At 36.8% G+C, this 13,004-nt stretch overlaps 1 protein-coding gene across 5 annotated transcripts in view; it reads left to right on the forward strand.

The window, feature by feature from the left end:
* Window positions 1–13,004, forward strand: part of dclk2a (doublecortin-like kinase 2a) — a 39,161-nt gene that overhangs the window by 10,888 nt on the left and 15,269 nt on the right. For 4 of the 5 annotated variants that reach the window (XR_006010064.1, XR_006010065.1, XM_041983704.1 and 1 more), the window contains exons 3-6: window positions 7,878–8,007; window positions 9,290–9,388; window positions 9,847–9,897; window positions 11,618–11,694. Coding sequence is in view for 3 of the 5 variants with exons in the window: in XM_041983704.1 (XP_041839638.1) it covers window positions 7,878–8,007; window positions 9,290–9,388; window positions 9,847–9,897; window positions 11,618–11,694 (357 nt within the window). In the remaining 2 variants the exon portion in view is untranslated. The remainder of the gene's footprint in view (window positions 1–7,877; window positions 8,008–9,289; window positions 9,389–9,846; window positions 9,898–11,617; window positions 11,695–13,004) is intronic. The other variant, XM_041983705.1, reaches the window with a different exon arrangement.

A 13,004-nucleotide genomic window follows, 5' to 3' on the forward strand; every position in this document is an offset into this window, starting at 1 on the left:
AGAAATGCTCACGTTCATAAGCTCAGGTTACTCAAAGTTTCTGAATTGTTGCTTTTTTTTATAATATAAGTTAAACAGTACTCAAGATTTAACAGGTTATGGATTTCTGGGTTTTGAGGCATATATGCATGAGTAGGAGGAGGACGTTGACTAGACTGGCACTGATGCACTTTGGCACCATCTAAAATGACACGCTCTTAACGATGATGGCCTCCCGGCCCCAAATCTCAAAACCAGCTCAGGTTTTACACTACATGTGCTAATGGTTCGTGCTGCTCTGCTGTTGCTGCCAACAGTCACCTAAATTCTTCTCACATTATCATGTTGAAGTTGCAGATATGTTGTTTGCAAGTTCTCCTGGAAGGACAAAGAACAATGAATAGAATAGAATACTTTATTAATCCCTTCAGAGAGCCCTCAGGGAAATTTGGGTACCAGTAGCAATACAACACCAACAGTAAAGCAGGACAAGCACAAGACACAATATTTACAGGTACAAAGCAAATAGAGGATGCTGGTAGTTACAGAGAGATGAACAAGACCGTCTCCCTCTCCGGCTGGTTAGAGGCAAGGCCACTCAAGGGCCTCATCTGCTTGTCAGGCTTGAGCTGTTTTCAGTGTGAAGTCTGCTGATTAAATGTCTGCATTTAGGTCAACAGCCATGAAATTTGCATGTCCACCTATTGTTCTATGTTGTCATTAGCATGAAGCACCAGCTGACACGAGAGCAGTGACACCACCTGAACAGAAATATTCTCAGTTTGGTTCAGTGATATGCTGTTGGGCTTGTGAATAGTTCTGTTATGGACTTAATTCCTACTAGAAACGGCTACACTTGGCTTATTTTCCTAATTCTCTTTTTTTTAAATGTTTCTTCTTGGATCTGCTGCTTGTTTCTGTTTTTTTTTTTTGTTTTTTTTTGTTTTGTTTTTTTTAGCTGTCATTTCATTGTGGCAGAAGGATGGTTTTTATTAGCTTCTCCCAAATTGAGGGTCTAAGCAGATTTCTGGAATTGTACAGCCTTTAGAGAACTGTTTTTCGAAGAGGTTAGCAGCTGGTCACATATAAAACACGTTGATTATGTCTTACTAGTTTTTATTTTCTACTTGCATTTTCAATTAGTAATGCCTCTGATGTTTGGTTTGACTAATTGAAGATGATTTCCTTCTCCAATCTTGTATATTTTCTTTACCTTTAGTTTATTAATCAGTGGCATTTTTTTGTATAGATTATTATAAATAAATCGATTCTGTGTTATAGTTGTGGACTAAGCAATTGCACTTCACTTATATTTTTGAGGGATAAGTCTCCTCTTTCACAAGTGCTGGTAAAATGTGCTGATTTAAATAACCAGGAAAACAAAAAAGCTGGCAGGCAACAGAGAGCACACCCAGACAGAGGACCCCCCCCCACTTTCCCCAACTCTGTCTTTTGTTAGCTGTGCAGCGTGTGTGGAGGCCAAAGACGGGGAAGGGCGTCCATTGTGTGCTGCGTGATCTCAACTGCTTGTTTTGTTTGTCCTGCCTGGCCCTTTTTCACTGTCCAAGCAAGACAGTTGACACCAAGTTTAGGCTGCATTCAGACCTCTCCACTTTAGTTTAATAATGCAAGAAAGTCTATTTAAGCAGATGTTATGTGTATGTTTGTGTAAGAGAGATCTTGAGCTGTATGTCCCAAGTGACCTGGATAAGTGAAGATGTGGCTGTCATGGCTGACTGAGTTTCATCTGTTGACTGAGAGTGGTTTGTGTGACAGTCATATTAACTTGCAACAAATATTTAATCTCCAGTGGGTTTCTGTGCCTCTAACAATTCTTGAAGTCTCACCATATACAGTAATTTAGCAGGATAATCTTTTGAAGGTTCTGATCTCAGAGAACTGCATTTTAGATTATTTGAAAGGGAATTTAAAGCCCCCTTTTTACACAATAGGCCTCAACGAGATTCCACAAACTATTTAAATTTTTTGTAACCTCACTTCAGATTTAATGCAGTATTTCATGTAAAGAGCTCTTATCCAACTGTTAAAAATGGGTAGGATTGATCATATCTTGGGTTAGTGTTTCAGCTAGTTTCAAACAAAATAAAACAAACAAAATAAAAACAGCTCCTGTAAAAAGATTGATAAAAGATTGGCTTCTATGAAATTATAATACCTTTTTAAATACAACCCAAAATCCACAGTGGATTACCTGAAGTGGTATGAAATAAAGATTTTATAACTGTCACAGTCCCGTGATGTAAACATAACTGACAATCTGTTGGCAGACATAAAGAAAACAAAACACAAACATGCTTTTCCATAAAGAACTAGCAAATGTCGCCCTAAGAAGAACTAAAAGACTCTTGGTTCATTGCAAAAAGTGTTGTCTAAAAGTGATGTCTATCCATTCAACAATTTTCTTCATGTGCTTAATCAGTTTCAGGGTACATTCTCAGTTATTCAGTGTTAGAACCATAGTGTTCAGTAGTAAGTGGTTGATTGGCTTGTTCAAATGCACAGCACTGAGGTAGCCGTCGTAGATTTCTCATTGCTCATTTATGTGCTGCTGCTTCTGCTTTGTCCTGGCTGTTAGACGTGCCTGAGATTTACTGCTCTAATCCAGAGGAATTAAACTGTCTCAGGGAGCTGCCTCTGTCTGAGAAAGAGTTCAAAGTTAATAACAAGGTTGGCTTTAACTCTGGCATCACCCTGACAAACTTAATGGGCATTTCACTGTCTGCATATTCTTAAGTAAGCTATCATTTAGGTGAGAACTTAAGCTTGTTGACAGAAAGAATTAACATGCAGTTGACTGTGAAAAGGGAGTGTTGTGATGATTGTTGATTATATGATGATATATCTTTTGATTAGCTTTATTCGCTTTGAAATTCAGAATGTATAATATTTGACTGACCCTGATATGTTAAGGCCGCTTTCTGCATTTCTTCTGTTGCCAAGCATAGCGGGGCAGAAAATACGGCAGGCTAGATGGAGGACACAGCCGGCTGGTGAGAGCAAGAGAAGGTCAGACATCTGAGAGGAGGGGGGAGTGTCGCATCATGGAGGGCAAACTTTAGTTTACCCAGAAGAAATGACACCCAGCCAAAACAAGACCCTGCAAACAGTCCACTTCACTGATTGGTCAAGACAGGGACTACAGGAGAGAGCTGGCAATGGAAGGCCACTGACTGTTTATCCTGGCAGTAGTTGACAAAAGAAAAGCAATGCTCCTGTCCATAAGCTCATTTTCTTGGGTCCAAATTTCCTGTTGTGCTTATGAAAATTGTGTGTTCACATATTTTATTCTACCAGACATTCAGAACAAGGCCTGACAGACAAATTGAACTTAGACAGGAAATATCTATTTCTACATAACTACGGCAGATTTTGATTTTTGGAAAAAGAAAATTTAGCAGAGAAAAATGCAGGGGAACCCGAAATGGCTCTATACAGCTGAGATTGGATGAATAAAAAAATTTGTTCTCTCCCGGATAGATTTTTCGATAGCGATTGACTTCATAATTAGTTTGATGTTTGCCTGAACTGAGGAGTGAAGTAACTGCACAAAGCTGAGTTGCAACAAGTATAATAATACCTCCTATGATAGATGAACCAATGAAGAGTTCAGAAAATTTCTGATGCTTCAGATAAAAGATACAGGTGGGGGTAAAAAAAAAAAAAAAAAAAAAAAACTAATATTGTGCAAAACTTAATTTATTTCAGTACTTCAGCTTTAAAGGGGAAACTAATATGTAGACTCATTAATTTGATTATGGCTTACAGCTTATGAAAACCCAAAAATCAAAACCTCAGAAAATTTGAATAAATATTTATTTATTTAATTATTAGGGCTGTCAAATAATTTTTTTTTTCATGAGATTAATCACAGTTTACAAAGGAATTAAGTAAGGGATAATGCCCGACAAGGTGGCCATTATCATAAATTAATGGACGACGCGGAGGCGTGAACCATGTGTAAATATATATATGTATATGTATGTGTGTGTGTGTTTGTGTGTATATGTGTATATATATGTATATGTGTATATATATTGTATGTATATATATATGTGTGTCTATATATTGTATGTATGTATGTATATATATCTATATATATATATGTGTGTGTGTGTGTATATATATATGTGTATATATATATGTATATATGTATGTATATATATATGTGTGTGTGTGTGTATATATATATCTATATATATATATATATAGATATATATATAGATATATATACATATACCTCAGCTCGAAATACCACCAACAAAGCCTGCTGTAAAGTACCGATGTGCTTCCAGTGACCGGTAATTTTTCATGTGGACTCCTGACAAGTAAAACAAAGAAATAACGACTTTGCAATAATTCAGTTACAAACAGTATTCGTTTTGTAATAGATCATTACAAATTTGAGATTGCTGATGAAACCAAATACATCACAAGATCTGAACATCCATTCATTGTGAGGGTTCGTCTAACCAGGTGCCGGCGGTCAGATGATAAGGGCATTCTTTCAGTCCTACCTCCACTAGCTTCGCCTTCTATCTTTTTCTAGCCTTGACACTGGGGCTGTCAATATAACAGTAGGACATGGTGGATAGTTTTTTATTTAAAAAAACGATGGAAAAAACTTAAAACTGTGAGAATATGTTGCACATTCCAACATGCTGGGGTTGTTTTCCCTGGTGAGCCGTTCATGGTCGCGTGACTTCTGGGTTGTGATGTAGGTTTGCGCCTGCCCATAGGTAATCCACACTGGTGAATGAAAACACCAGAACATTATCTCGGCAGGAGAAACTGACTTTGTACGGAGGCAACACAGGAAACCAGTTGTGTGTATATGTGCGAAATGAAGAAATATATATATATATATATATATATATATATATATATATATATATATATATATATAAAAATCTCCCAAGTATTATGAATTAATATTAAATTTTTTTAAATTTAAATAAATTAAAAACAATAAATCCATTTTTTTAACCCAGCCCTACATATACCATAATACTTTACCTTTTTAAGTTTTAAGAAATAAATTAAGTTTTGCGCAGTACACAAATTTTTTGAGTTTCACCTTTGAACTGTTTTCAGAGAAAGGATTAAGATCTAAAGAAGAGAGCAATCCACAGCCAGGACAAACACAGATTACCACTGATGTGATTTTGCTTGTCATAAGCACAAGCCATAAGCCAGTGTGACTCAATGTTACACTCCCATTGCCATGAAAATAGAAAAATATTAGTTCTGGGCAATGATTAAAATATTTAATCGCACTTAATCACATGAAATGTTGGGATTAATCACGATTATTTGTATTATTACATGCAAAATGTCCTTTTCCTTTAAAAGAAGGCCTACTGCTATATGAAAGAAAATGCATTGTAGTTTGGTTTACAAACACTAAATCGGGTCTGCAACCTGCTGCTCTGGAGCTGCAAGTGGCTCTCTAGACCTTCCACAATGACTCTTGTACATGGCTTAAAATGCTAAAGAACTAATGTTTTTTAAATATAGATATAATAATTATTATAATTATAGATATAATCCCATAAAGGATAGAAATAAAAGAAACAAAATAGAAATAAAAATGTGGTTCTTCAAAAATGAAGAATCTCAGCTAACAGCAAAGTTAAACCATTTCTATGACCACCAAATACAGTTACCAGGTACACAAAGTCCCAAAAATTATGCAAATACAAATTATGGGTCCCCGTGTCCACCTGACAGCAGCTCTACTGAAAGCACACATCTCACAGATTCCAAAACTTTTTCATCTCGCTATGACCAAGATATGCCAAACCAGAGTCAAAAGAAGGCCCAATTTATGCTTCATGTTTGTAAAACAGTCATAAAATGTCTTGCCTTTGCTGTCTTGCCTCAAAACTTATATCCACTGGGATAAAATCACATTAAGTATAAAAAAACAATGTTTCTCATTGTCTTTTGGGAGCAGTTTCCCATCCAGAAATCACAATTTTCTGCCCATTTGCGTGGCTTTTGATGGACAAAGAGAAATGTTGGCTCTTCTCCTTTCTTAAGTTCCAGACAGAAAACGTCGCTTCATTTTAATAAACCCACTCTCTCCTGATTCCATCAGTCACACCACTACAGCAGGACAAGACATGGAGGGAGAGGCTTTGGACTGCAAGTCTCTGCATGTGGTTTCTCTGTTCAGAACCCGTGAGCAAAAAACACAACTGCATGAATACGCAACAACAAAATTATTAAAATACAAAATAGAAAATTATTATTATAGTATAAAATAATTAAAATGTTAATTATTTAATGCATTAACTCGTTAACTCTTTCAACTGACTTAACTGCTTAATGAGTCAGTCCTAAAAAAAAAATCAATTCACAAGTTTTAAATCGATTAGTAAAACATGATTTATTGTTATAATGTCACCTACTGGCTACTAGCCTGTGTGCTACCAGAAGAAAACCCCTCAAGAAGTAAAAACACAGAGAGGGTCGTCATAGAATTGATGCAGGTCAGGCCTCAATGAGAAACTTTTCCTGGATTCACACCCCCATGTGACTATGTGGTGATCCAGTCTTCCAGCTCGGTTTGAGAGTGGAGTTTAATCCAGCAGTGTCAAACCAGATGATGGTATTGGCGCTTATTGTACAGATATGACATTCATTATTCATGAGAATGCCATAGATAGTGTTGTTTCATATTTAATTCATGCTGTTTAATGGTGGGCATTACAGAAGTATGAATTATATGAAGTGACTTATTTGTTATTAATATAATTGTCATAGCAATGAATGAAACACATTTGTGGTTTTGATGATATGCTTCTGCTGTTTTTGTTTTCACTTCTACACTTTTATCTAATTCCCTGGAATCTCTTCCTGTTATTATTATTACTAATATTTTAATACTGTGGAGAGGTTTTATGCTCCTCAGAAGCCTTTTAGCTTTTCTGGACCACCAGTACATTTTTCCAGTCATCCTGCACACACTCAAACACACACTTTTCCCCCACTGTGTCAGCCCCCAGTCTCCCCTAGAGGATCCATCTGCCCACCGTCTTCAGCCATGCTGTACTCCTGTTTTTGTCAAGAATAAACTTGTATATGTGTGTGTGTGTGTGTGTGTGTGTGTTTGTATGCACATACAGTAAATAGGCATGCCAATGTGTGGGTGCACATGTGCGTGGTGGGGAGTGGGATAATAAAAGGATATTTTGCTGTTTTGTCTTCCTATTTGTCCACCTACAGCATCAGTGAAATAATCAGTAATTGTGTGAGCATGACAGAATGCAGTGTAAGAGTAACTCCCATTTCTACCTTCAGGGGTGGGTGGTGGGTACAGGGAAAAAAAGAAAACAAAATACAAACAAAAAAAGGAAAAAAAAAAAAGAATGCTCGAAGCTGCAGAGAAATTGATCGCAGTGTGAGAAGGAAGAGAAAAAGTGAGACAAATCACTTTGCAGCACAGACTGACTGTACTCAACATTCTGCACTGACTGCAGTATTGTGATGTTAGGTTGTTTGACCTCCAGTGTGCTATTATATTCTGTGTGTCACTGCCTATTTCTCAAATCCAAGCTGAATTACACATTTTTATGTTACCCTCTCATACCCATTAAGCACACTGATTTTAATTGACATATTTTATCATGTTGGCTGGAGAATACACATCAACATTTGTACATTCAGCTAAAACCTGATCATCAAACGGGCAAATGTTGCTGTAATTATCCAGATATAGATGAAGTGTGTTTGACTTTCTTTAGGGTAATCCATCCATTAACAACACAATCTCAGCCTCAGGACAACTTGCTTGCTTGTTTCTGTCTTATGAGCTGCACATTATGTTATTCTTTCAATTCTTATATGATTGGAATATTTTTCTTCTCTTTCTTTAGATTATCTGCCTGCAGGACTTCTTTGGAGATGACGATGTCTTTATCGCATGCGGTCCAGAAAAACACCGCTATGCACAAGATGACTTTGTGTTGGATCACAGTGGTAAGGCTTCCACAGCCTTTATGCCTGGTAGGCTTGACAAACACTAACTAAACATCTGTTTGTTTACTAGCATTAGTTTCTGTGTGTGTGTTTACTTCTCTAAATCTCATCATTGCTTGCAGCATTTTTTCTTTCAAAGTAGCTGAGTTTCAGTCTGTGTAGATTTTAAGAGGCTTTTCTTATGCACGTCTCTGCAGTCTCTCCAGATAGCAAATTTGACAATGAAAAATTAACTTTTGCATTAAAATACAGAGTGTTTAGTTGATTATCTTATGTTAGCAGTCAACAGTGGTGCAATTTATTTTCCACACTTGTATTCTTGAAGTAAAAGAGGTGAATGTTTATTGTAACATAATGATATTTCCTGTGTTTGTGTTAATGTTCTGTGCTCTCACAGAGCATATGAGTACACATGCCATACATACCCATCACCCCATTAGTGGGCAGAAACCCTGCTGAAAGTCTGAAAGAACACAGGCAGTATGTGATCCTTTTTATCCATCAGATCTGTCCAACTTCCTTGAACCAATATGGAACCAGCTTAGGGGAAGGAAAAGGGAGTTCATTATAGTTACAGTCTGAAAGACGGACATCCTTTTTAATACGTTTGCTGTTTGGTCAGGTTTGGGAGCAAAAGGGATGCATATCCTAAAATGTGTCATCTGCAACAGAGGATGAGTAGCAGTGGCTTGCTCGCTTTCAGAGATGGTGTGCAGCTTTTGTCCCACTTACACTTGGTGCTCCACTTATCAGAATTAGGTCTTTAAAGTCACAAAAAAGTGACACTGTGTTCTTGCTTGAGAAGAAGCAGCTCATCTTCTGCAAAATGGATCCAGGAGATGCCTCACCACTGAAACAAACTAAGTGGGATGTGCTAATTTAACCTGATGCCAAAAACAGACATTTTAATTGGAAGATGTACAGATTGAATTAGAACTAAGTGTGTATGTATCTTCACTTAAAGATTATGCCAAGGTTGTTGGTATTTGTAATTGGGTGCAATATCTAGTGGATGTCATGAAACACAATTCAAATTTTTGTATAAGACTTCTCTTCACATTGTTTAGTAACTTTGTTTTCCAGTCATCAGCTTAGTAATCTGTCTGAACTAACCAGTGTTTAATGTTTTCAACCGTCTCTCTGTTTCCATAACCAAGTGTTGCTGTTTACATTCATGAAGTCAACAAATTTAAAGCAAACATTTGCAGAGTTGTAATCCTGCAAGGCTTTGTTGTGATTAACTATGTTACATTGGCTCAGTTTCAGAGAAGGTTTATGACATAGAAACAGACTGTGTTGTTTTCACCAGAATGCAGAGTGTTAAAGTCATCATACAGTCGCTCTGCTACTCCTCACCGGACAGCTAAAAGCCCGGGGCCTTCTCGACGCAGCAAGTCTCCAGGTGCTGGTAAGAGACACTGTGCTCTCTAGTGTTAGAAAGAACCAAGAGACTTTGTCATAAAAATGATAATGACTAGATGCTTACACATTGACAATATCATCCACTTTAAGCCTACAATCTAATGTGTGAGGTCTTGAAAATTATTATGTATGTGCACACTTTTTGCACACATTAAAGATATCCCACATATCTAATGGCAAAGGAACCACATTTCTGGTGAAAATATAGCCTTTTTATTTGGCATCGCCATTCTAAGCTCTCAACAGTTAAGATGAGTTACTAAGCACTGTCACTCTATAGAGAGGATGACATTATGCTGAACTGATTGTTGATCAAGTTAAAAAGAAAGGATTTCCTGTTTGGACTGACCGCAGTCTTGCTTTTGCATTGTATATTAATTAGATTTAAAGTATATTGTAATGTAAGTGTTGAGCTGATTTTCTTGCTCTGTACCGTAACTGCAGCAAGACGACCCGTCCACTACTCTACCAGTCAGTCTCCAATCAAGTCTCCAGGTGAGGCAAAAGACTACTTCTTCGGTTGTTGGATGATAAAATTATGCTGATAACTGTTGGCATTAGTCGAGGAACAATATTTTTCACTGTGCAGATAGTTTTGTTGAATGTGTATAATGATTCAGATGATCAGCAGGTTGGTTTTATGATTTTATCCATAAATCACTTTTAAAACAAATAGCAGCTGCAACAGAGTGAAGCTTAATAAGAAAAAAACAACCAAGAACAATAAAAATTTCTCCTGAAAAAATGCAAGAAAAAAATCAAGGTCCTGAGCTCAAACACCAAAGAGGAAGAAGTGAGTCTTCAAAAGTGTCTCCAAAGTCTCTACAAACTGATCAGTTTTTTGTTTGTTTTAAAAAATGTATAAATAGGCAATTTATGCCAGAGATTAGGATTCTTAGGATTCTCAGTTTTTCTTTTTCTTTTTTTTCAAACTAATTTATGTTCTGGTGTTAACTTTAAAGCCAAAGAAGGGTACTTTTTCTTTTTTTCAGAAACAATTTTTTTTTGTGCTCTGACCAGGCCATGGAGTTTGCTATTATCAGGTCACATCTACTGTATCTGTTGTGAGAGCCAGGTGCTGCAGAATCCCCGGATTTAAAGCAAAGGACTGATTTCACCCTGTCTATTTCGCTGGCTTAATGTGAGCTGCATGTCAGCAGTGAAGCAGAAACTCCTGTGCTCCTTCTGTATGTACAAAATAGGAGCTCAGACAGAGTATAGACATGAAGGTCACTTATGTCATGAAGACACAATAACTGCCACTGCTGCATACAAGAGACAGCAATCCACAGACATAAATTGGACACAAGTAACATTATGGCATGTAGGTTATGTCAAAAGCATAACCCAAAGGTGAGGCTGAAAACAGCTGTAAAGGGAGTGTGAGCTAAATGCAGCTGTAGCTGAGCAGCTACTTGCAGAAGTATTGAATGAGGAGTACCATTTTACATTAAAATAAATGAATAAAAATAAAAGATGCACATTTGAAAAAGTGCAAAGATGCAGCATGTGGGCAGTATGAAATGACTTTTCTTAACTCAGGAAGGGTACTGCTGATAAAGGACTATGACTTTTATGACTTTTCAGCCAGATAGGGATGAAATACTTTTTTCTTTAAAGAATGAATCAACTGTGAAGACTTTCTTCCCTACAATGTGTCTTTGTGCATTTTATTTTAAACACTCATACACAATACATAAATAAAACATCTAATGCTAATGTAAACCTGTACTTGTGAAATATAAAGCAAACCTGCCCACTTTCTTGCCATGCAATATGAACCGAAGCTTCTTTTTTTTCGACTTGTACAGATCAAAAGCTAACAAAAACAGGAATGGCTGTACAAGTTAAGACCAGTGTATCTCAGACATCTAATCTGATTTTGCAGCATGTACTGCAAATAGAAGAAATGTACACTATTCTGCAAGTGAGACTCTTGTAACTTAAGGCTTTGAGTTTAATTTTTGTTTGTTGCTTATGTGATGGTTAGTCTGACACTACAGTCTTGTTTTTCATTAATATTTTTTAAGTGTGACGAAAGTAGGGAGCCTAAAACTGACCAAACATTGTGACCTTAGGGGAGAATCTTCAACCTGTTAAAAAGAGTCGGTTTTATCCACACATACACAAACTAACACAAGCTACAAAAAACAGTATAAAGCATAGTTGACTTTCCCCCCTACTCTTGTATGTCTCCTTCTTGTTCTCTATACAGTAAACGGTGTCTCAGCTCCGAAGTCCACAAAGTCCTCCACTCCATCTCCCACCAGCCCCCGAACTATCAGTCTGAAGGTAAGAGAGACACCCACAATCCATAAATGGACTGTTTTATTTTTATTTATACACACTGTATAACCACTTGATGCAAAATAATCAAGCACATTTTTACACGTTGTCGATCACTTTCATGCTTTCATTTACTTTTTATTTTTAGTCTATGTGGGTCACGCAGATGCCTGCAGTAAGACAACTGGCAAATAATCTGACCTTGTGCATCTTAGGTTAGTAAAGTTAGTACCATTAATGGCCTTGTTGTAAAGGAGAGCATCAAACAAGATTGCATGACCTACATACCACAAGATGAAATCTGTGCCAGATGAAGTCATCAAGCCACTAACAGACATGTCTGACCTACTCCTTGTGTTGTAGCTTCATGATGTATGTTTCGTAGAGTTTATTATACTAATCTGATTTATTGATAGATTGCTCTGTAAACCGTGTGTTAGTCCCAAATAATCCTTTCTGGAGGATTCAGTCAGCTGGCAAACTTTCTCCACAGTTAAAGTCTTTCCTCTATCAGTGCTGTGCATGCATTAATGTGTCAGGATTCAAGGTCTTTATGATTCACTGGTAACTTTCATATACGCTGGTTATTTAAAAAAATAAATAAAAGTCCTCACCTTTTACCAGTTCACCTTCACTCAGGCATACAGATAAAGTCATAAAATCATTTATCAGAGGAAAAAGCTTTTTTGTGTATCTAGCTTAAAATGGACCTTGAAGCAGTCTCAGCTTCTATTTTGGTCCAGAGATCTTCCCTTTTAGACTGAATTATAGATCTTTACCTAAAGGAAAAATACAATATTTTTGTATGTTTCATATCCTATATATGTTGTATTGTATATATTATAGAATGAATATATAGAATGGCAGCCTATTAAATCAAGGGTGCTATTTATTTTTGCATGTTTGCAGTAATGTGATGCTGGAATTGAATTATATGGAATAATTGAATTTGACAACGAACATCAAAATGCTGGTTTCTAAGTTTCCATACAAAATGAGAGAGGGATGGAGAAGCAGAGCCAATGACATCATGGAGCAGTATGGCCACAGGGCTCGCTTCACAGACTTGGTTGATGTTTTTTGGAGAAACATGTTAAAATTCTGTTGGACCCCATCTTGGAGACATTGAGCATGTAATACAAAAGGCAACAAGCAATTTAAACCCACACAAGTTAAACAGACAACACTCAAACAGAATTAAGGGAAGTTTTGCCACAACTGTGTCATCAGTGGACTCGGATAACAATGCTGTTGTAGAAGATTCAAAGAGGGAACTTTGGAACTGTGTGAGACAAAATTTCTTTTCTAAAAGAGAA

The sequence above is a fragment of the Melanotaenia boesemani genome, chromosome 4 (assembly GCF_017639745.1).
Source record: "Melanotaenia boesemani isolate fMelBoe1 chromosome 4, fMelBoe1.pri, whole genome shotgun sequence".
In the NCBI taxonomy this organism is placed as follows: domain Eukaryota; kingdom Metazoa; phylum Chordata; class Actinopteri; order Atheriniformes; family Melanotaeniidae; genus Melanotaenia; species Melanotaenia boesemani.